Source organism: Ceratotherium simum, chromosome 3 (assembly GCF_057802395.1).
Source record: "Ceratotherium simum simum isolate JZ-2026a chromosome 3, ASM5780239v1, whole genome shotgun sequence".
Taxonomy (NCBI): domain Eukaryota; kingdom Metazoa; phylum Chordata; class Mammalia; order Perissodactyla; family Rhinocerotidae; genus Ceratotherium; species Ceratotherium simum.
The window spans coordinates 48097250-48121469 of record NC_141902.1 but is presented as its reverse complement, the minus strand read 5'-3'; the positions used below and the strand labels follow the sequence as shown (position 1 = coordinate 48121469).

Genomic DNA, 24220 nt, shown 5'->3' with positions numbered 1-24220 from the left:
AACCGGAACCTACACCTATCCAGCAATTTTATTCTTTGGTATATACCCCAGATAAACTCACAGATGCTCCTGGAGATGTGTACAAGACTGTTCATAGCAGCATTGTTCATAAGAGCAAAAAACCAGAAACTGCCCAGATGTCCACTGACAAGGAATGCATAAATAAATTGTGATGTATTCATATAATGCAATAGAATACTGTGATGGAAATGAATGAGCGACAGCTATACACAACAGCATGGTTGAGTCTTAGGAACAATGTTGAATTTTAAAAAAAGAACAAGCTAGAGAAGATCACACCAGAAAAATACCGTTTTTACAAAGCTCAAAAGCCAGCAATGCTAAACAACTTACTGTTTAGAGATGCATAAGTATGTAGTAAAAACTATTTCAGGGTCAGCCCCGTGACTTAGCGGTTAAGTGCGCGCGCTCCGCTACTGGCGGCCCGGGTTCGGATCCCGGGCGCGCACTGACGCAGTGCTTCTCCGGCCATGCTGAGGCTTCGTCCCACATACAGCAACTAGAAGGATGTACAGCTATGACATGCAACTATCTACTGGGGCTTTGGGGGAAAAATAAATAAATAAAAATTTTTTTTAAAAAACTATTTCAAAAAAAGCAAATGAATAATAAATACAAATTCAGGAGAGTGGTTACCTCCCATGGGGAAGACAGGGAAATAAGAGGAGAGAACTCTTGTAGTTTCACAAGACAGCTGATGTTCTAATTCTTTTGTTGGGTGCTGCCTTCACAGGTGTTCGTTTTGTTACTATGCTTCCTATTTTAATATGCATATTTTTTGAAAGGGTAAATATTATTTAATTTTAATGTTGGAGAGGAAAAGGATTGTTTTTGTGTGTTTCCCCAACCCAAACAATTTGGACCAAACACACCCCATGGCATTGGTATTGTCATTCACGCAGTTCCTAAATGTGAGCCCTCTTAGGAATTATATCCAGCCCATTGCGGACAAGGCATAAGATGTGAAAGAGGAGATTTCATTAGATATGGAAAGAGGAGTTTGTTCAGTCCTGGGGATGGCAGGTACAGCAGACTTGTCCCTTGGAACTCACAGTCTAGTGGTGAAGAAAGATGAATAGTTGTTCATATCCTTCTTCTTGGTTGTTTTTTTGTTCCAAGAAGGAGAATTTTGGGGTATAATGAAGGGACAATTTTGAAGATATGGAAAATGCATAGGATTTGGGCCAGAAATGGAGGGCGGGGTTTCCAGGCAGAGGGAACAACAGCATGTGTGGAGGCCCTGGCTGAAATCCCTTTGCAGAAGATTTCTTGGATCTGAATTATTATATAACTGGAAGCTTCTTTCTTCCCTGGCACAGCTGAGTGACACAACACCTTCCCATCAATAACCAAAGTCTTCTCCAGGCTGTGGTTTTCAGTGGTGGGGAGGGGTGGGCAGAGGGTTTCAGACTCCTCTCAGAGAACAAATCAGATTGGTGGAGGAGAGGTGGGGAGATGATATATGCTGGTTAAACAGCCTCCCAGGTGATTCTCATGTAACTCCAAGTGGAGAATTAGAATACTGATACTGAGAATTTAAGAACAGATGACTTTTATTTTTGCCCCTTTATTATTTATTTATTTTACCTTTTTCTGGAATAACGTATAGTTTCATAGTTTAATATATAGAAATATTATATAATATCTAATAACATTATATAATTAGATATTATATATCATTATATAATATTTCACTTCTTTTTATCTCTTTTGAGATCAAAAATTCACTCAAAAATTCAAGATTCCTGTAAGAATAATTATTTCCATACTCACCTCCATCTAAAAAATTATTACTATTCTGTAGGTCCTTACTACTTAAAGTGTGGTGCCAGCTTTGGCCTTCTCTGGGAACTTGTAAGAGATGCAGACTCTCAGGTTCTACCCCAGACCTACTGAATCTGAATCACCCACAACCCCCTACCCAGAGATAACCCCCCATTTTTTATGAATATCCTTCCAGTCTTTTCTCAATGGGATGATACGTACATACCATTTTGTAACTTTTTAAATTATTATCCCATATTACTAAATTTATGGTAGAATATTTGAAAATACATAAAAGAATAAAAGAGATAAAAAAATCCTGATAACCACCATTCCTACCCCCTCCCAAATACCTCATAAGTAACATTCATTCATTCAACAGATACCTATAGAGATGGTGTTTACAATTTGCAAGACAGCAGGAAAAGAGGTAAAAGCTCTCCCTCTGCTCCTGCAGCACTCTGTGTCAGAAAACAGTCTATAAATTTCGTGTTTTACAGCTAGGCTATAATTTAACCAATCCCCTATTTTTGGACACTTAGGTTGGTCCATAAATGGATTGGGTGAACATAAATTTTTATGACTTTATAATATTTTAGAGGTTATAATTTATGTAACCTCTCCAACAACTTTTCCTATCACTGGACATTTCAATTTTTTCAGGTTCTTTTGTTTGGTTTTGTTTTTGCTATTATTAATGAATGACACAGCGGTCGGCTACATTATACATGAAACTTAACTGAATATTCATTTTCCTCTTTCAAAAATTTTCTCTAATTATTAAAGTAATACATGCTCAATGTAGAAACTTTGGGAAATATGAAACATCATAAACAATACAACAGAATCAAATCATCCATAGTTCCATAAGCCAGAGATGATACCTATTCATATGTTGGTTTGTTTCCTTCTAGCTTTTTACAAGTACACAAATAAGATAGATCTAAAATTTTTATATTTCACAAAATTGAGCTCATAGAGAATTTACAATTGAACATATCTCAATGCCATTAAATATTATTCAAAAGCATGATTTTTTAAATTTTTATTTGGAAATTATCTCAAAGTTTTTTAAGCTGCAAAAATAAAATAGTACAAAGAACATCCATATACCCTTTACCCAATTTTTAACATGACCAATTGTTAACATTTTGCCCCATTTGCTTTATCATTTGTGCACACACACTTGAGCTCTCTCTCTCTCTCTCATACACAGCATTTTTTTTGTGAACCATTTGAGGGTACATATATGTATGTAATGGCCCCTAACCCCTAAATACTTAGGAATGGATTTCCAAGACTAGGGATATTCCCTATGTGGCCACAGTTCACGTTTGTCAGTTGACCCAATAATGTCCTTCATGGCATTCTTCTCCTGCAGAACAGAATCCAGTCTCGGGTTGAGTTGTCATATCTTTTTTTTTCTTTAATCTGAAACATTTCCACAATCTTTCTTTACCTTTTATAACACTGACATGTTTGAAGAATACAGTCCCCACTTTTTAAAAAGGATATTTCTCAGTCTGTGTTTATCTGATGTTTCCTGGTGATTAGATTGAGGTGATGCTTTCTTGTCGAGAAGGCTGCATGGGTGAGGTGTGTCCTTCTCGGGGGATCACATCTGGAGGCCCACAAAGTCTATCTGTTCCTCACTTAACTGGTGAGTTCATTTTGATCACCCAGTCGAGGTGTTGCCTAATTTCTCTACTGTTTAATCACTGTTTTGGAGGGGGGTTTCTCCCTTATGACTAATAAGCAATTTCTGGAGAGACACTTTAAGATCATGCAAATATTCTACTCATCAAAATTCCCCATAGATTTAGCATCTATTGTTTCTTGCCTGACGTAATCTTTATCACTATGGTCTCAAAATGACTTTCCATCTCCAGCACTCCTGCCATGTTTAACAGTCAGCTCTCAGGTTTCTTCTGTGAGCAAGAGCCCCCTTCCTTCTCATTACTTATCCATTTATTATTGGTGTAGACTCATGCATTCCTTCTTTTCCAATGGTTTGTAATTCATTACTGCAATTACCTACTTGGGTGCTCAAATTGTCCCAGTTTTGACCAGTGGGAGCCCCTTTAATCTGGCTCCTGTGTTTTTGTGACATGCTCCCATCTTTTTTTCTTTTTTTTTTACTTTCTGGCATAATAATAAGATGTTCCAAGCTCATCTGTTACCTACCTTGCCCCAGCCCTAGAATCTGCCCCTTCTTTGATGAGGTTTATTTTGGTGGAAAATGGTATTAGAGAAGACCCAAGAAGACCTGGGCACTAGGTGGGCCCATGGCTACTAGGGTGACCTTGTCTTTTGGCCCCCTCAGAAAAATCCAGGAAAAATATGTATGTATGTTTACACACACACAAATATACATACACTCATCTATACATAATATACATGTGCACATAAACATGCTTATGTACATATTTTAAAAATCATGTGTTCACATCAGGACCTCCACATCCAGTTGCAATATTTCGCCATAGGATTTGTCCTTGCCTTCCCCCACTCCATATTTCTATGTTCCTTCCTCTACAATGAGAACCCTGACACCCAATCACCTCTCTCTCTCTGTCCCACACATACACACACATGCACGCTTACTCTATTTGCTCAATCCTATAATACATATAAAATAATTTCAAAATTGCTTCACCCATACCCATAAAATAAACAAACCTGCTAAAAAAAAATTTAGAACTCATTTGCAATTGTTCCCCCATACATACATCACAGCATCATTTGGGAACTTGTTAGAAATCCTACTGATTCAGAAACTCTGGAGCAGAGCCCAGTAATCTGTGTTTTTACAAGCTCTTGGAGTAATTTTAAAGCATGATAAAGTTTGAGAAGCACAGCCCAAAATATGCAGCATGAGTTTATGATATGTGTATGTGTGTGTGCACATGCCTGCATGTTATTATGTAAAATAATACTTGAGACATATTCTAAATGTAACAGCCATCAAACAGGTCCAGAGCAGACTAATAGTGGTCCTCTGTCACAGCATGTGTGTGGAGGTATAGACATAAAAAGAAATAAACCCCCAGGTTTTTGTTTCTCCTCCCGGTGCCAGCTGGGTGGACAATCGGGAGGAAGAGGGAGGGGGTGGGTGTGAAGTAGCCTTGCTTGCCAGAGCCGACACTCTCCAGCTCCACAGCCGCAGCCCCACCGCCCCACATCCCTCCACTTGAAGCATTGGGCAGTAAACTCAAGATGGAGGACGTTCTGTCAGTGCTGAAAAGATCACAGCCGGTAATCTGATCCTTTCCCCCGTTCTCACCCAACTTCCTCTTTTCTAAGAATCACAGAACAAAACTCTCTGCCTCCAGCACTGAATACCGTGGATGCTTCCCCCTCTGGGCCTGCCCCAATCCCACGCACATCCGCTTCTGTTCCTCTGCAGACTGTCTATGACCATCAATGTAGCTGGATTTTACAAGGATGGTTTTATGATAGAAAGAGCGAGAAGGGTTACCTGGACCTTCCCCAGTCCCACCAAAAGATCTCACCCAGCAGGCTTTCCTAAACCTGAAATCAGAGAGATCACCTGGTACTATTCTTAAAATACAGATTCCCAGGCCACTACTAAAATTCTAATTGAGTCTGTCTATATTTTTGACAAGTGTATGGGGTGATTCTTTTGATCTTGGCAAGTGGCTCTCCAACTTTATTGGGCATCTAAATTACCTGGGAAGCTTGTTTAAAATATATGTTTGTTGATCCCATTGTCTCAGAGAATCTCATTCAGTAGGGATAGAATGGGGTTCTGAAATGTGCATTTTGAACAAGCCTCCCCTTCATGCTCCGAGGTGATGTTGATGTATTTGCCCCACACCTTAATTAGTTTCTGCTCTGGACTCTAGACCCTGGTTACTTAGAATGTGGTCATGGACCAGCAGCTATGCATTACCTAGGACCTTGTTGGATGTGCACAATCTCAGGCCACACCCAGACCTGCTGAATCCCAATCTTCATCTTAACAAGACATGCAAATGACTCAGGTTTGTATCACTCAAGTTTGAGAAGCACTGGGTTAGAGGAGTGGTTCTCAACCTTGACTATGTGTTAGAATCTCCTGGGAATCTTTCAAAAATCCCAGGCCCAGGCCTCCCCTAGGCTGAATAAATCAGTATCTCTGGAGATCTATCCCAGACATCAATGTTTTTGAAGTTTCTTGGGTAATTCCAATTTATAACAAAGGCTAAGACCTTCTGAGGGTCCCTCCAGCCTCTCCTACTGCAGAATTCAGGCCAGCCCTGAAACCCAGGGGGAAGGAATGACACCCTCACCCGCAGATCCAGGGCACCAACAGCCAGAGGCCCTACCCAAAAAGTCCAATGACTTGGCTTTTGCCAGAAGAAAAAGAAACAAAATGGTATTTCATTTCATCTCATTTATAAAGCATTCTTCATCTGAGTCCTTCATCCCTTGAATTGAATTTCTCCAAGATGATTCCCCTGGGATCATCTCATTAATTTATTGTTATGGTTTCCACCGCACAGACTCTGCATGGATATTTGCTGACATTATCTGTAAATCGGATCCTTATCAACTCTGTATTTGACTAAGGCCTATATGGACCAATCACCACCCAGACTTAGCAATGGCAGACACAGACAGTATCCCTCTGCCTTCTGGTACCCAGTGCCCCCACCAGGGCACCTCATCTGGCTGGGTCTGATTGCCCTATTCCTAGCTCATTTCAGTGCCCCAGCCCAAATTCAGTTCCTCCGAACCTCTACTCTTCCAGCTCTGTTACTCCAGCCTCCTCCCTACCTGGCTCTGAACCACCTTCTGATTCAATCATAGGAGTGGTGGCAATACCAGCTTCCTTCACCGGGGGCTCAGCCCCCTCTCACTGACTTCTCAATGACAATTCAGAAATATCCCCCACAATGCCATTAAACTGCTTCAAAATATTTATCCAGTAAAAGGATTAAGGAGATCTCATGGAGCTTCATTCTATGTACACGTTTTCAAAAGATAAAGACTTGTGTCTTGGGTGTCTCCATTTTCTATGGGGCCACGTCCAACTTATTTATCCAACAAGGATGCTGAGTATGCCAAAGAAATAATCCATGGTCTACTCTTAAGGAATTCACGGTCTAGTAAGAGAGGTGGGTAGGTAGATAACTAATTACTCAGGGGGCTCTCCCTGGACAGCACTTCTCCCCGGATAGGAGAGGAGATGAGAAGGCTTAGCAGAAAAGGAGATGCCGTCTATGCAGAAATAGCAGTATAATGATGTATGCCTGAAATTTATACAATGTTATAAACCAATGTTACCACAATAAACAAATTAATTAATTTAAAAAGAAAGAAAGAAAATGAGATGCTTGAGCTGGGCCTTGATTACATAGGGAACCTTTTGTGTGGAAAAGAAAGAGAAGGAAGGACATCAAAGAAAAGGAAGGAAGGAACAGCATGAGCGGAGGAATGGAGGCGTGCAAGTTCATAGGGTGTTTAGGACTGACATCTGAGCAGTGCGGCTCAGTGTGGGTGGTGGGTGGGCAGTAGTGGGAAGTGAGATGGGAAGGGTGGTTGGGGTCAGAGTGTCAAGGTCCTTGAAGATCATGATGGAGCAGCCACCAAGGGCTTTCCCCTCAGGCTTTTGGGAGACCCTTGTGAGGCTAATTGTATGATATGTGTCATTGGGAAAACAGCATATACAATTTGACTCTACTGACAACTTTCCAGAAATGCAAACGAGGAAAACCAGCAAGTTAAAATTAATTGTCGAAAACGTCTGGTGACTTAGTAAACAGTCAAAATTGTAGTTTATTTTTGAAGGAATTCCATTTTATAAATTTCAATTGATGTGAATATTATAAAGTATTGTATACAGCTATTAATTAAAGAAATGGGATCAAGAAACTAAGACTTGCAGGGCCGGCCCCGTGGCTTAGCAGTTAAGTGAGCGCGCTCCACTGCTGGCGACCCGGGTTCGGATCCCGGGCACGCAGCGACGCACCGCTTCTCCGGCCATGCTGAGGCCGCGTCCCACATACAGCAACTAGAAGGATGTGCAGCTATGACATACAACTATCTACTGGGGCTTTGGGGGGAAAATAAATAAATAAATAAAATCTTTAAAAAAAAAAAGAAACTAAGACTTGCAATTCACAGAAGGCCTATATGAGATAATAATGCATCATAAGCATGTAAGTCATGGGGTGAGTCATTTGTTTTGACTGTTTTGTGGAATCAACATCTAGGGCATCAATATCACATCTTTCCAATGGTTGGAGTCCAAACTATTGAGGGGCTCTTTGAGATGAGGGATACTGATATAATAAAACTCCAAAGGATCAGGCATTAACAGACATTTAGGAATTTAAAAATCAGAATTCCTGAGCCAACCTTTCAGAAAAGAGCCACATTACCTTTTATTACTAACTGAACAAGCAGGTGCAAGGCAGCGGCTTCTTTTCCCACCAGTTCCTTTGAAGCTGCAATGCAAGGAAAGGGTTTCGGGGAGAGAAGCGTCAGATGGTGGATATCTCTTCCTGTGAGTATCAAAAAGCTTGAGCCTGTGCCCAGGAAAATATGTGCCTGTGAGTGTGAATGGGCAGCAAGAGGATGATGCATCATAGGAGTGTGAGCATGCATTCACTCAACAAGGATTCCCAGTTCATCTTTCTGTCTCGGGTTCAGCCTGTGCCAGAGGGAACATAGAACAAATGAAAGAAGACAAAGTTTCTGGGGAGAAGAACCAAGATAGTCTAGAATCACACAAAAAGGGCTGTTTGAGGAGCCATGGAAACTGAAAGCTGGTGTGATTCCCTGACTTCCCTGCTGGGCCTGAGGAATGTCCAGGCTGCACCCCCTGGTCTCCTCCAGTGCCATCGCTGGGTCCCACACTGGCTCAAATCCCAGCTCCACCATTTACTGGCAGGGTGACATTAGGCCAGTCCCTCAACCTCTGAGCCTCAGGCTGCCCACTTGTAAACTAGAGGTAGTAATGGTACCTACCTCCCGTAGATGTCATGAGGCTCTGTAAGGTGGTATGCTTGTGGGCTTAGCACAGGGGAAGCAGCCATACATTTCAGCTGATCTTGTTCAACGCCTCCCAGGCCCAGACAGCCTCTGCCCTCCTTTGATCATAAAGTCCAATAGGCCCACCTCTCCTGGGCTACAGCTATGGAGCTTTACCTAGAGAAGAGAGGTTGATGGAAATGTTTTATATGCTGCCTCCAGAAGGACTCCAGGCAGCAGGTGCATGGGAAGGCAGGTCTCTGTCCTGGACAGCTCTGTTAAAAAAGCAAACCAAGTGGAGTGGTAAGAGGTTTGAGTGACTTTTCCAACCTGAATTTGATGGAGCAGACTTCTCCTGGCTTGAGCTGAAGCCCACCGTTCCCCATCTTTCCTTTTCCATTGGGTCAGCTCGGTTTCCTTCAGCTTCCTCTCAAAGCTGATTTCCATGTGGAGACAGCTGTCCCATGTTCCTCTGCACCCCTACTGAAACCAGACTCACTCTGGTCCCTCTCCCAGGCCAGTGTGGGTGTGCTGTCCCCTACAATGCCTGAACTCGCTCCATCTCAGCTTCCCTGCAGCCCACTTTCCTGGGTGGGCCAACGCAATCCTTTCAACCACAGCCAGACAGGTCTGGCTGATGACCAGCCTGCTGCCCACTGCCCAACCGCTCCTGTTCTGCTCACCTTGGCTGTGAGTTTCCTGGGCTCTCCTTCACCAGCTGCTCCTGCCCGTTTAACTGTCCTGGGGAAAGTTCTCATGATGTGTCCACTGTGCTGACATCTGCCTCCAGGGCACAGTGCAGCTGGAGTTCTCTCACATAACTAGCTGTATGCCCATAGACAAGTCACCTAACCTCTCTGACATTGTTTCTTCATCTACAGAAAAAGAAATAAGACCCATTTCTACCTCACCTGAGTTTTGTTGGGATCACATGGGAAGGTTTTATGGAGGTGTTTTAAGCACTGTAAAGCAAGATACAGGGGTGAGTTACAGTGATCCTTCCTGACTGGGAATGTCTGCTCTTTGTGTGTTCTTATTAAGCCTTTCACCTGCATGTCCAGAAACGTCTCCGTAGGTGCTCTGGCTCCCCACACACTCAGGGACGCGAGCAAAGCAGCTTGTGTCCAGGAGGTTGTATTGGCTCCACCTCCCTCTGCTGGGCTTCTCAGTTTCCAGACAATCTGTGCAGGCATTCGCATCCTGTGCAAAGGCCGCCGTTGGTCGTATCAGTTAGAACTCACTGGAGTTGCTTTTCAGTTTGTACATTGTGCTGTGCCGTCTAAATTTGCCACTTAAGGGCAGCCTCATTCCAAAAACAGTTGGGGGGGCCCGCTTATAAAAATATGCACAGTGCAGTGAAACAATCGAAGGCAAAGCAAGTGACATTATGACCCAGGACTCCTAGAGTCCGAGCTCTAATCCTGAAGCTGTGGCTTTTGACCTCCACAGTGTGAGTACTGGCCTGTAAAATGGGCTCGGGAACCTGCCATGGTCACGCCCATAGTCCCCTTTACATCCCTCCTGACCTCTATCTTGTTTTACTGAAATCTGTTGTATTTGTATGCTTGCTTCTCCACATACATCGTCTTGTAGAGTTAGCTTTGAAAAACAGCTTCAGCTGTCAAGAAAGGGTCTTTGGGGGCTCAGTAGACATGAACAGCTGACCCCCTCTTGCCCTTGCCACAGTCCAGAAGAGGTTCCCTCTCAGTGGCAGACAGGGGGGCGGGGGGTGAGAGCAGAGGGCTCACCCTGTGTGCGTGCCCAGCTACTTCTTTCTTAAACAGTGTTACTGAGATATAATTTATGTGCCATACAATTTACCCATTTAGAGTATATAATTCAGTGGCTTTTAGTATAGTCACAGAGCAGTGCAACTATTACCACAATCAATTTTAGAACCTTTCATTGCCTCCAAAAAAAGAAGCCCTAAAGCCATTAGTAGTCACTCCCATTTCCCCGCACCTGCTCAGCCACAGGCAACCACCAACCTACTTTCTGCCCTATGAGTTTGCCTGTTCTGGCTCAGCTGCTTTTTTATCCTTTTTTCCTGCCCCTGAAGCCCCGAGCTCCCCTGAGCAGGGTGTGCAGGGATACCCCTGCCAAGCCCATCAGGAATCTGGGTGGAATTTAGGCTGTGCTTTTGCCTTACCAGTGTACCCCTCCTGCCCCCGGAGGCGCTGGAGCAGCATAGGAGCTGAGGGCCGTGGCAGTGCCTGGCTCTCCTCCTCCAAATCCAGGCTTGGGACTTGGGACATCACAGGCTTACTGCTCAAGAGCACTTGGCCTTGTGGGTTGCAGTTTTCAGCAGTGGCATTAGCCTTTAGGGTGAAGATGCTGGGTCTCTAGCAGGCCCCTATTAAAATGCCACACTGTCTTTAGGTGGCAAGGCAGTTTCACGGTGCCCTGGAAATCTCAGCGTTTCTCCTTTCCTGCTCTCCCCTGCAGTCACATGAGGACAGCAGACACTCGGGAGTTTGGAGGGAGACACTACGTGGCCACAGTGTAAGGACCCACAGGGTATAAGCCGCATGGGAATGGGGAAGCTGTAGGCATACAGTCTCCTCCCTCCATCCATTTGATTCAGACTACCAGATAAATCTGACTTCAATCACCTGGCTCTTCCCTGGCCCCCTCAATCCTTTTGTCCTATCTCTAGGGTTCTCCATCCAGACTTTGAGGCTGAGATTGTCCTCTCCTCAGGTTAAGATCCTAAATTTCCTTTAGCCTATCAAATGTGATACCTCACAGAGCTGTTGCCAATATTAAATAATGTCTCTGGGGCCGGCCCGGTGGTGCAGCGGTTAAGTGCGCGCGCTCTGCTTCCGCGGCCCGGGGTTCGCAGGTGTGGATCCCCAGAGCACAGCGACGCACCGCTAGTCAAGCCGTGCTGTGGCGGCATCCCATATAAAGTAGAGGAACATGGGCACAGATGTTAGCCCAGGGCCAGTCTTGCTCAGAAAAAAGAGGAGGACTGGCATCGGATGTTAGCTCAGGGCTGATTTTCCTCACCAAAATAATAAGTATGTCTCTAAAGCGGGAGACACATGGTTTACCTTTCATTTGGCTCCGTTCCCATCTTATTCTAGCAGATACTGTGGCTCCTTAGAAGTGTGTCAATCCCTGATTTTCACTTGTCTGTTTCTGCATCCACCCCCACAAAAGAACACACACTTCTCCATTCTCCTCCTTAGTGTAACTAACAAAGCTAGAATTTTCTAAAGATTTACAAAATTACATAATTTTACAAATTATGTCTAAGAATAACTCAGTTTATGAAGTCACATTTTCTGATCTTACCTGATAATATTGTTACTAAGCACACAGGTCTTGTTCCCTTTCCTACCTCATCTGAAGGTGCTCTTCTCCCCAACCTCCTCTGCTCATCTCTGCCTGCCAGGAATAAGGTGGAGGTAGTGGTACGTGGATAGCCTGAAAAAAGAGGGGCATGGACTGGAAGGGTGGCCCAGCCACCCCTAGAGTGAACAGCTCACCCTCACACTTCTCCAGGTGCCCGTTTATGATGTAGAAACAATGATCCTGCCTGTTCTGTACTGCCTGCTGCTTCCCCCTGGAGTGATGTTGAAAGCTGTTTACACACATCAAGTCATACAGCTGCACTTAGAAGGGACTGTAAGTTATTTAGTCCAATGCCTTCATTATACAACTAAAGAACCTGGACCCAGCTTGGTTAAGGGATTTAACCTGTCATTCAACTAATTAATGACAGAGCCAGAGCCAGAATCCAGAACTTCTGACAGCTAGTGCAATGCGTTTTACAGAACCTTCCTCCCTCATAGAACAGGAATATAGAGCACCGTCTGACTAGAGCTGGACCTTGGGCTCTTCCGCAGCCTTCAGAAGGTTCACATTGGAACATACACAGCTCTACTGCCACCAAGAAGCCAGCCTATTCTAATCCACAGTTCCATCCTATGTGAAGCAGCCTACACTGGGACAAATATACCAAAAACCTCAGGAAGCAAGTTAAACAAATTGTCCTAAAATTTTAATGAAAAGTAGAAACTCAGTAAAAATATAAAGTACGGATTGTTGAATGGCTTAGAGTCTAGGAGGGTAAGTGCATTACTGTTGGCCTGTGGTGGTGGTGGCGGTGGTTATTTTAATCTCTAAGCTCATGAGGTCAAAAAAACTGTGAGTTTATGTTCTATCACCTTCATTCAGATGAAGGTGGGTCTGGACGATTTGCAGGACTGGCTGATGTCCCTGCACAGCCATTACCTGCTGTTTTTGAGAAGCCATAAGGATGGAGAAGATGCAATGGAAAAGTCAGCAGAGTGGTGATATATTCTAAATGACAGAGTAAGATTGCCTTGGACATTTTTTATCTGAGATAATAATAGACTTTGGAAACCAGGAGAGACACTGCAGCCATGCGTTCATTGACTTCCAGGGCTTTCGAGCCCACAAGGGGCTTAGAACCCAGTCTGCTCATTTAGAGGATGAGGAAAAGAGATCAAGTGATGTGTCCAACTTCATACCACAGGCTGGAGACAGCAAAGTTTCAAGCCTGCTGTGTAAATTCAATGTTTATTCTTGCATCTTGACTAAAGAAGGAAGGAAGGATCAGAAAGTTAATTTGCAAACATCTAGAATATTCCATAAGGGTTTTTAGTTTTAACAATTGCTTCAACATACCTTATTGAATTCCTATTACAATCTTGTAAGGAAAGAAGGCCTTGTCCTCTATTTTGCAACTGGGTAAACTAAGGCTCAAAGAGGGTGAGGGACTTGCCCCACAACACATCAGTGGCCGCAGAACTAGGACTTGAGCTTGTCTCTTCTGAGCCCAGGTTCATCTAAGAAGTTGTATTATGAATCCCTCTGGCTTTATAAGTGTCTCCCAGGCCAATGCGTCTGTGCCTAGGTATTCCGAGACAAATTCTTGGCAGACATTTGCATAGCTCAATCAGCAGTTTCGATGTTGTAAAGTCCTTTGTGTCATCAAATCAGGAAAATGCTTGGCTGACAGCTGATTCTAGGATCTTGCTGTATACCATGTTTTATAAAGTGTGTTCTAAGACAGGGCTTCTTAAACTCTATATAGTGAAGGACTAGTTGTTTGTTTCTAATTTCCATTTGTCCTGGACCAATAGTTTTGATAATACAACAAAAAATGTATTACCAGGACAATAATCACACACGTGAATTGCATGTGTTGCAATTCGTTGCAGCAATATCAACCTACCATAAAAATTTCTAATTACTTTTTCTCAATTTTCTGTACTGATCTTGCTGCAGGTCAGTAACAGTTCACAGACCAGCATGGGTCTGACAGCCACATTTTGAGAAACACTGTTCTAAGCAATGTCATTCCTGAGAGAAATTCCCTGAATAAAGAGTTCCTTAAACACATAAGTTTGGGAGACTCCATAAGCTAGAAAGTTATCAGTGCACATTAGCACATTAAAGGCTCTGAAAAGTCCTACATTAAAGAAGCTTGTTTAATCATTAATTAGCTCAGCATTTCCCAAACTGGCCTCAAAACTCATTGTTCATGGAATACCTTTCAACATCCTGCAGAATTCATATTTCCTGGAATACACTGGCTCTTTCTTGCTGACTGCGGGCAAAGCATGGGCCCCAGGCCTGCCTGAAATGAAAGCCTCTGTCCTTTGCCTACGTCCTCATGCATTGCCTTTTTTTTTTAATTCCTTATAATCTTTTATTCTTTTGGTGCACAAAGTCATGCTCTGCCTTTTACCATCTGCTATTTCTACCTTCCACGTAGAACCGAATGTGGGTGACCTCACCCATGGAGAAGATTGAAGTCACCTGTCTGAGACAGCCCCCACGACACTTTGCCACTGCATTCTGCAAATATATCTGCTTGCCCGCCTTCATGGAGGCAACTCATGACAGGTCATCTTCCTCTTCGGTACTACCTTTCACAAACAATAGGAATCCCCTTCCCTTTAATCCAGTTCTATGATAAATACTTCTCTATTTTTTTTTCTTTTTTTTTTCCGAGGGAGATTGGCCCTGTGCTAACATCTGTTGCCAATCTTTCTCTTTTTTCTTTTTTCTCCCCAAAGCCCCAGTACCTAGTTGTATATCACAGTTGTAGACTTGTAGCTCTTCTATATGGGACGCCACCTCAGCACGGCTTGATGAGCAGTGAGTAGGTCCACGCCCAGGATCTGAACCAGCGAACCCCGGGCTGCCAAAGCGGAATGCGCAAACTTAACCACTACACTAACAGGCAGGCACCAATACTTCTCTTATTTTTAACAGAAACTGTACACCCCAACAAAAAGTATAACTTTCACATAAAACACACGCAGTACTCTTCCCTAAGCCTCAGTACCTCTTGTCATGCTCCACTCACACTCCCTTACTCCCTCTCCCTTGCACACTTGTGTGGACTTGCATGACCTCTAGTTGGTAGTTTCCTACCTTATAATGAGTAATCTCTACCCTGACATGAATTCCATGGAAATTCCAAAGCATTACTCTCATTCATATTCTCTTACCAATTCGAACAACTACAATTCTGTACAACCTTCTAGAAGCAGGATTTTATTTATGTGGGTTGCTTTTCCTAGTCTCCTTGTTGAGGCCACCCAGTGACCCTCAACAAACTTTATTCCACTCTCCATTCTACTGATATCTCTGCTTTCTTATTCAGCAACTTCAACTTCTGCACAGAGTTCTCTCCAGATATACCACATGCATTTAGTCACTACCCACACAGGTAGTGAGCTCCCCTTATAGCCAGGCACTATGCCGGAATGCCCCAGAGACACAGAATGAGTCAGCCAGGCTCCCTGCTCTGGGAGAATCTCACTTCCCATGTTCTGACATTGTCACATCTACAACGCTTGAGATCTCGGGGAAGGAATTTCCAAACTGTGTTTCCCCAACATTAGTGTTGTATGAGACTTTAATAGACAGTCCTGACCAAACAGAACAGTTCTGAGCTTAGATAAATTTGGGAAACAGAATTACGGTCATGCACTGCCTGACAACATTTTGGTCAACAGTAGACCACGTATACGACGGTGATCCCATAAGATTAGTACCATATAGCCTAGGTGTGTAGTAGTCTATACCATCTAGGTTTGTGTAAGTACACTCTAGGATGTTCACACAACAACAAAATCACCTAACAACGCATTTTGCAGAATAGACTCCCATCATTAAGTGACACATGACTGTACATGTGCTAACATATATTATGAATTTTGAGGAGGAGGCTATACATAGTAGGTTTTTCTAAATGTACTTGACTTGCAAACCATCTTTTCAAGGAACCCCTGTTTGAGACAGTATCATTCCTCTGACAGCATATGGAAAATTCTGGCTCGAGAGTAGTTTCAGCCCATGCAGTCCTGCCAAATGCTGAGGACCAGATTAAAGTCATTCAAACATTCATCCTGGTTAGGTGGAAAATGGACATCTCTTTGCAATTTCCCTTAGCTCTGCCTTTTGAGTAATAAATAAGTTGAGTCTGCACCCAATACTTATTTACTTTCCATAGGTATGTGTTCTGTGCAATTTACCATCTAGAGGCCTAATGACTTCCCAGTCTATATTCTTAGCCCAGATCTCTCCCCTGAGCTCCAGACCCCATATTTCCTGCTGTCTGCTGGACAACCACCTATTGGAGATCTTTAACAGAATGTCCAACAAGCACTTCAAATGCAATTTGTCCCACATAAAAGTGATTACTGCCCTCTTAAAACTCATTTCTCCATCTGCATCCCCTAATGGCCCCATTACTACCATCCAACCAGAAACCTGGGAGATGTTCTGAACTTGACCCTCCCAACCAAGCTGTCATTAAGTCTTCCTGATTCTACCTTCCAAGAAGCTCTTGAATTTGCTCCCTATTTTCCACTCTCAACTGCCATCATCTAATTTGGGGTCCTCACTATAGTGGTTTTCTAATTGGCTTCTATCTTAGGTCAGGTTTTCGGGAAACAGACTCTGGGTTTCTGAGACTTGCATGCAGGAAGGTTATTGGAGAGAACTATGGAGCATAACCCCAGTGCGAGGAGTGGAGGCAGTCAGCCCAGGCAGAGGGAGAAGTTGAACTTTTGATGTAGTTGTGAGAATAGCCTCAACCAATCTTATAGAATGCTCTGGAACTGGATGACCCTTCAGAGTTGTCGCAACTTGCTGCAAAGTGTTGGGGCGTCGGGGCCTTAAACCAACACATTCCCACACTCTTCAGCCTCCATTCCTTACCCCTCCCACCCCCACTGGATGTGGGAAGCCCCCCACCCCACCCCACCCCACCCCAGGGTGGCATAACCTTTGGCCAAGGGTAATCCCCAGAATGGACCTCAGCTGAGAGCTACCAGCCCCCAACTCTTACAGCAAGTGGAGGAATAAGTGCCTTAGTCCTGAGGGGGGATCCGGGTGGTATACCACAGCATCCTCATCCCTAATCTTGCTGCTTTCCAATTCATGCCCCACAACACCATCAGCGGAGTTTTCTAAACCCAAATTTAATCACACAACACCCTTACTCAAGACCTTTCAATACTTCCTCCTTGCCTACAAGATAATTCAAATCTGGTCTCTGTCTACCTGTGAAGCCTTGTCTCCCACAGCTTTCTTCCTTGCACACACTCTTGCCCCACTAACACCAATCTACTATACTTATCAATCCTTTACAAACACTGCTCCCCCTGCTGGAAATGAGTTTTCCCCACTTCTCTCACTAGGAAACTCCTATTCATCCTTTACGGCCCAGTGTAAGCACCCCCTCCTCTGCAATGCCTTCCTTAATATCCTCAAGCAGAGCTAATATCCTGTATACTCTTTTTATACTCTTGTAGTTATTTTCTTATGTGACCACTAGACTGACCTCTTTAAGAGCAAAGCCTGTGTTATATTCACTTTTGAATGTGAATGAATGAATCAATCAGCCATTTCAATGAGTATTGTATAAAGCTGTGTCTACTTGGACTGTCTCAAACTAACTGAAGTTGACTTCAGTCTAGTCAGCTGTCTTTTCAGGGACTTAATCTAGTTGCTCAGTGAGGGCCGTAGGTCCCTGGGGGGAGAGACTCTATTTGGAGAATCTCACCTGGTTCAGTATATATAGCTCAACACTTTGAGGGCATTGGGCATCAAATAAATACTTCTCATTATGTTGATGCTGCCCCTCATGTTGGGCAAGGGGCATAGCCAATGACCTATGGGATATGTTATAAAAGGTACCATAAGGCCTGACTTGCCTAAAAATCTCTCTTTTATGACTGAGGTTTCCTTTCATGTCCATTCTGAAATTCTTACCTTTATTTTTCCTAATGGTTGGACCAGTGGTCCTGTGAGTGGGGTGAATGCACTCTACAACATGGCAAGCTGATGCGTCTGTGGAAGAGAATTTCTATGTCCATTTATTTTTATTTTATGAATGCTTTGTAATGTCCAAAATATAGTAATACAATAACATATATATAATTTATAAACAAATGAGAGTATACACTCAAAACATTTTTACTAAGTAGCACATCTTTAAAAAATTTGGAGACCCCTAGATTGGACTCCAAAGACTGGTGACTTCTTCAGCCTTCACCCATTAGCTTTTCAGCTGATCTGATTCCTGGGCACCGAAGGCCTTGGGGGAACTCTGAAATCCAGGATCGGGACAGCTAGGAATGAAAGCTAGGGGCAGGCAGGGGAGCAGCACTACCCAGGGAGCAAAGGCGGCATCTAGAGAGCTGGTGAACCATCTAGTGAGGAACTGAGAACCTGGAATGTAGAGAGGCAGGAGGTGGAGCAGGAAATAGCAATAGGCAGGGCAGCCAACTGGAGGTCTGAGGAGATATGAAAGAGCAACAGTCCCTACTTCCACCAGGAAGATGCCCCATCTGCCTTTCACTATGGTTGGAGCACATGCCAGAATGTAGCCAGCCGGATAAGAAGATGGCAGTGGCTGCTCCAGAACGCCTAGGGGGGCCAAGAGGCAGCAGTCTGATTGGAGTCAGGGCATAGGAGCCTTGTCTTAAAGTTGCATTCACATAACCAGAGGACTGCTTTTACTTGGGTTATATGGTTCTTTGGGGATGGCTGTAGGGATGATGGTGGAGATGAGGGGAAGGGGAGGGTGTTGTTAGCAACGCAGCCCTTAGTTCCCCTCTCGCAGGTGGAAGCCAGTGAGCTACATCAGGCTAGAAAGGGGAGTATGGCATCTGAGCTGAGGAGAGACCCTGACCTGGCACCAAGCCCTGGGGGCGTGAGGGCCGTGTTGTGATGATGATGCACCATAATACCTCTAGCAGCCCAGGATCCAGGAACACAAGGCACGAGCAGGGAATGGGCCTTCTCAGTGGGAGATGAGGTGAGGGAAGAGGGGGCTCCAAGAGCAAAACTTTCACAAAGAACAAAAAGGAGACACAGAGAGACCCCAAAGGCAAACACAGCTAACTTGACAGGTTTGGCCCCAAGGTGAGGAAGCCGGCTTCACGCCTCCAAGTCCCGGTTCCACTAAAGAGTCAGCGGAAGACTGTTTGATGGGCATGGAAGGACACTATATGCAGACTTTTCTTACATACAGAGTTTTCTGGAAAACAAAAAATATCCGAAGAGAGACAAATGCAATTTCTTATTTGGTTTTTAGAGTCTCACACTCTTACTATTCTACCAACAGCAGACTATAAACCCTTTGAAGGCTACACCCACTTCTAGCTAATCAGATTTTACATTTGTAAAGCACTTCAGTTAACAGAAACTCTTACATTTACTATTTCACACATCCTTACCACAACCCAGCAAGGTAGGTATTCTCACATCCATTTTGCAGATGGTGATATAAAAATTCAAACAATAAGATCGTTTCGCCGGAACCTACATTCTGCTATGAGGAATCTGAGGCCCAGGTGGGGTTAATTGATTTACCACAGACAAAATTCAGATGCTTGTCAAAGCCAGGACCCAGCCCAGGGCCCACGGAACTCCATCTCCTCCTCATCCTCCATCCTTTTATTACACTTCCCTCCCTGCCCACCCTGGCGCTGAAATCAGAGGTCAGCAGACAGAAAGCGGGCATGAGGGATGACTAACAAGTTCTATTGGCTCTGCCTTTCTCTTGATTCTCCCAGGCAGTTTGTTCTAACATCCTCTGTGTTTCTTTGCAGCATGCAAAAGGAAAGAGCAAGAACACGGGAAGGATAGAGGCAACACACCCAAAAAGCCCAGGTTGGTCTTCACAGATGTCCAGCGTCGAACTCTACATGCAATATTCAAGGAAAATAAGCGTCCATCCAAAGAATTACAAATCACCATTTCCCAGCAGCTGGGGTTGGAGCTGAGCACCGTCAGCAACTTCTTCATGAACGCGAGGAGGAGGAGTCTGGACAAGTGGCAGGACGAGGGCAGCTCCAATTCAGGCAACTCATCTTCTTCATCAAGCACTTGTACCAAAGCATGAAGGAATAACCACGAACTAAAACCTCGGTGGAAAAGCTTTAAATAAAAAAAATTTTTAAAAGACCAGGACCTCAAGATAGCAGGTTTATACTTAGAAATATTTGAAGAAAAAAAAAGTGTTATTTATAGTCCAAAGAAACCAAAGACTGAGCTCACCTGCATTCTGACTTTGTTCGGAGACACACACGTCAGCGGGGCGACGACTTGGCAAGAAACATGATGAGTGGGAAAACACCACTGGATCTCACACCTTCAATCCATGATCATTCTCGCTGTGCTTGGCTATTTCGTGGTTTGGAGCATAGTGGTTTTGAGCCATTGAGTGGACATCTTTTAAGATCGAACTTTCTCATCTGTTCCACCGCGCCACGAAGGTGTATGGTGTCTCAGTACTGTGTGTGCGTGTGCACATGTGCACACGCGCAGACACACACACCACCGGTGGTTAGGGACTTAGGCAGGGCTGGTCTTCAGGAAGGGTTGTGCTGTAGGAGTGCAACCAACACAGTGTGGGGTTGTCTGAGTTCATTGGATTAGGAGTGTGGTTTCACTCACCTAGCCTAGTGTTTGAACCTGCCAGGCCTGCAACCTAAATGCAGATTCAAACCCAGCAAAGGAAATTTGAATGACACCTAAACCAGTGCATTCTCTTTGTTTGTTAAGGAATGTTCAGATATTTTTTAAGAAATGAAACAAGAGTCCATCCATTAAAAAAAAAAATCACCTAGGTACCAAAGAACACACTTAATATTATAGTGCAGGTATTTTATTGCAATGATTTTAATAACCAAAGCTATTTTTACACAAGATACTATGTAAAGTTATACGTATGAACTGATCTAGCTGTAATACACATGCCACATAGAATCATGACTATTATTTATGACTCTTGAAGCATTTGAAATATTAGTTTTCAGAACTGGCAAGAAAGAATGTAGCTTCAGGGAAGCAATTAATATCATAACAGAGAGGTCGCTGCAGAATACATGTACATCCAGATGGCACACTCCCTTTCGGGATCCATAAATGTCACATAGGTAGACATAGACATGATTCCACAATCTGTTCAGAGCTGAGAAAACCTGGGGATTCTTCCAAAGTAGGACCCCATTTATAAACTGGACAACTAAGTTTAACAGGGCAGGTAACTAAATTAGAAAATTTGTTCAAAGTAATGCTTTTTGGTAAAAGACCAATGAATAAAGAATTCCATACTTAGGTTAATTTGACTTAAATTTGCTTTATGCAAAAGGTATTTAAAAATGCCTTTTTAAAATACTTTACAAATACACCAAGTGAGTATACCAACATTATTATTAAAATTAATTATACAGTATTTGTAATCATCCTTAAAATGTAATTAACTGATTTTATTGCCTATCCCAGATTTTATGACTTGGACATCAACAAAAATGGCAGGTGCAACCAAGAAATGGCAGAGTTGGTGGAACTGCATAGAAAAAGCCAGAGTTCTAGTGAAAGACAAGACATTGGGTTCTATAGGTATTAAGCTATTTATTTCACTAAGCATAGCCTCTAAAGCATACTACATTCTTTCTTGCTACTGCATTAAGCTGGAAATTTTATAACATAGATTCCACTCTCTACCAGGGACAGACAAAAAACTAGACCTGAGCTTCCAAATACGACATTTAAATTTCCATTTTTTTCAAATCACTTAACCAGGGCTATAGAAATCAAGGCAAAAAAAATAATAATAATAACATAGTTGTAATAGTAGTAACCGACTGAATCACTTGATTCCCAGAAAAATTCTCTGAATTCAGCTGAATTGTAACTCATAAAAGTGGATGCCTTTTGTACTATTAGGTCAAGAATTGGATACTCTTGGTTAATTACCACACCTAACTAGAAATATAAAATTAAATGTTAGCTCAACAATAAGTTGTTTATTGAGATTCACTAAAACAGTAAAGAAAAAAAATTAAACCATCTTGACACAAAACCTAGCTCCTTAGGATCAAATCTCAGCATCTTGTCTAGGTCTAGAAGAGGCAGGCACCTGGAGGGAGGAGGCCAAACCAACAAGCCATCTGGGTCTCCTTCATGTTGGCTATAGAATGAGAAAAAGAAACCAACACATCCTTCTCCTTTGATGCAATGGCACATTTGCCTTGACACATTTTGTCTTTGTATTTTTTTTTTTATCTCACCCCAAATTCCAGCTTAAAATTTTCCCTTCTAAATATGGCACAATTATAATTCAGCTATTAAAAGAGACCATTTAAATGGCCACCCTTCGAGATTTGCTGAAAATATAATCTTGTCAATGACATAAACAAAAAGGAAAAACCTGATTAACTTTTTCTCTCTCTCCAGGAATGGAGAGGGCCAGGGGTACAGCTATATAATGTATTTATAATTTAGGAGGGAGGAAAGCCTTATTTATTTAAAACATGAGAATTTTAAATGCAGGGAAATACAGGCTGTGTCTACACATGATCTTACCAAATTCAATACCCCAGGAAAAACGAAAGTTGAATTCAGACAACCATGGTTTTTTTGGTTTTTACTATATTACTCCCTCAGATTTATCCAACTGCATTTTAAATGTTCAACCAATTATTTTAGTACTGTGTAGACACAGGCTCAAAGAATATTACTACATTTTTAATATTCCCCTCATAATGGTTTTTTGAAAAATAACCAGTGATCCTATTTGCTAACACCAAAGATAATTTTCATACCAGCATTGAATTTGCACCCATTATGCAATTTCAGGGCCTAGAGATATATTTTCTCATAAACAGATGCACAAATCAGAGCCTGAAAAGCAATTTTTTTACTTGACTGTTTAAGCATACTCACAGCCTTCGCTTTTTAGAAATCATAGTGAACAAACTCAGCTTCTCACAAGCAATACGCTTATTACATCGTGTATGACTGGTTCTTTATTGCTTCTACTTGGCGCGTAGAGAGAAAATGCTTCCATTCCTGTTTTGTATGGCACTGAGTTATGGCTCAGCTTTCTTAACCTGCCACGTTCAACAGAGCAGATCACGTGCCATTTGTTCACTCATTATTTCTCAATCCTTTAGCAAAAGTCACCTCAAAAGGTATGTCACTTTTATTTTTGTTTATCTGTATGTTTGTTTATTCCAAAACTGCACTGCAAATAACACCTTTTGAGTTTTTTTGGTAGAATGGAAATTAGACTCTTTTTGGCCATCAACCATTCAGGTCCTCTCATGACCGGAAGCTTCCCTGAAAGGGGGCCGAGAGAGTGGGATATGTGACGTCTGGACACCCATAGCCCAGACTTCAGTCAATGTTCAGGTAAAAGAATTCTGGATGTCAGGAACTGAGTATTCCAGGAACTGGATGCAGCTGGAATAGGCCCCCCAAACCAAAGAAAATGTGTGGGGAAATTCAGAAGTTCTAACTGAACATGGCACTCACTCTGCCCAAAAAAAGCATAATTAATTTTCCAGGAACAAAAGTAAAAGCATTATGCTACTTTTGGACTCGTGCCACTTCCCGTTGCTACCCCAGGTGAATGACCCATCTTTGCAGGTTAAATGCAAACTTCGCTATACCAAAGAGTCCTAGGACATTCTCACATGAGCTATAAAGGCATTTTCCCTAAGAAAGGTCCTCCCTTCTTTGTACATAAAGGATGAAAACTATGCATTTAGCAAACAAAGAGAAAGCACTTCTCCCTTTCCTATCTAGTCGTTTAGGGTGCATTCAAACCCCAGAGGCCATTTTGAGACGCGATTGGCCTTCTGGACTATTCTTGTGGTGTGGTTAGCTTTACAGTACATTTGGTAACTATTTCCTAAATAGTACGGAAAAGAAGCAGAAAGTAAGAAATAGCTACTTCCACGTGTAAAAAAAAAAAAAAAAAAAAAAAAAAGGTGTAAAGATCTACTATTTATAGTGTGAACCAAAGACGCTACCTCACTCGATTTCCATTGGTGATTTTAATCACATTGATGATACCAAAGAATACCAAAGATATTTTCATGCACGGCCTTGGTCTGCAGAGGGAACTCCGCCCCCTTTCTCCTCTCCCACCCCCCCCCCACTCTTCACT

General features: G+C 42.9%; 1 protein-coding gene across 1 annotated transcript in view; it reads left to right on the top strand.

The window, feature by feature from the left end:
- ONECUT1 (one cut homeobox 1) overlaps positions 1-24012 on the top strand; it is a 35114-nt gene extending 11102 nt beyond the window's left edge. The window contains exon 2 of the mRNA XM_004421595.3: positions 19872-24012. Within this exon, the coding sequence (XP_004421652.2) occupies positions 19872-20164 (293 nt within the window). The 3' untranslated portion in view covers positions 20165-24012. The remainder of the gene's footprint in view (positions 1-19871) is intronic.
- The last annotated feature ends 208 nt before the right edge of the window (positions 24013-24220 follow it).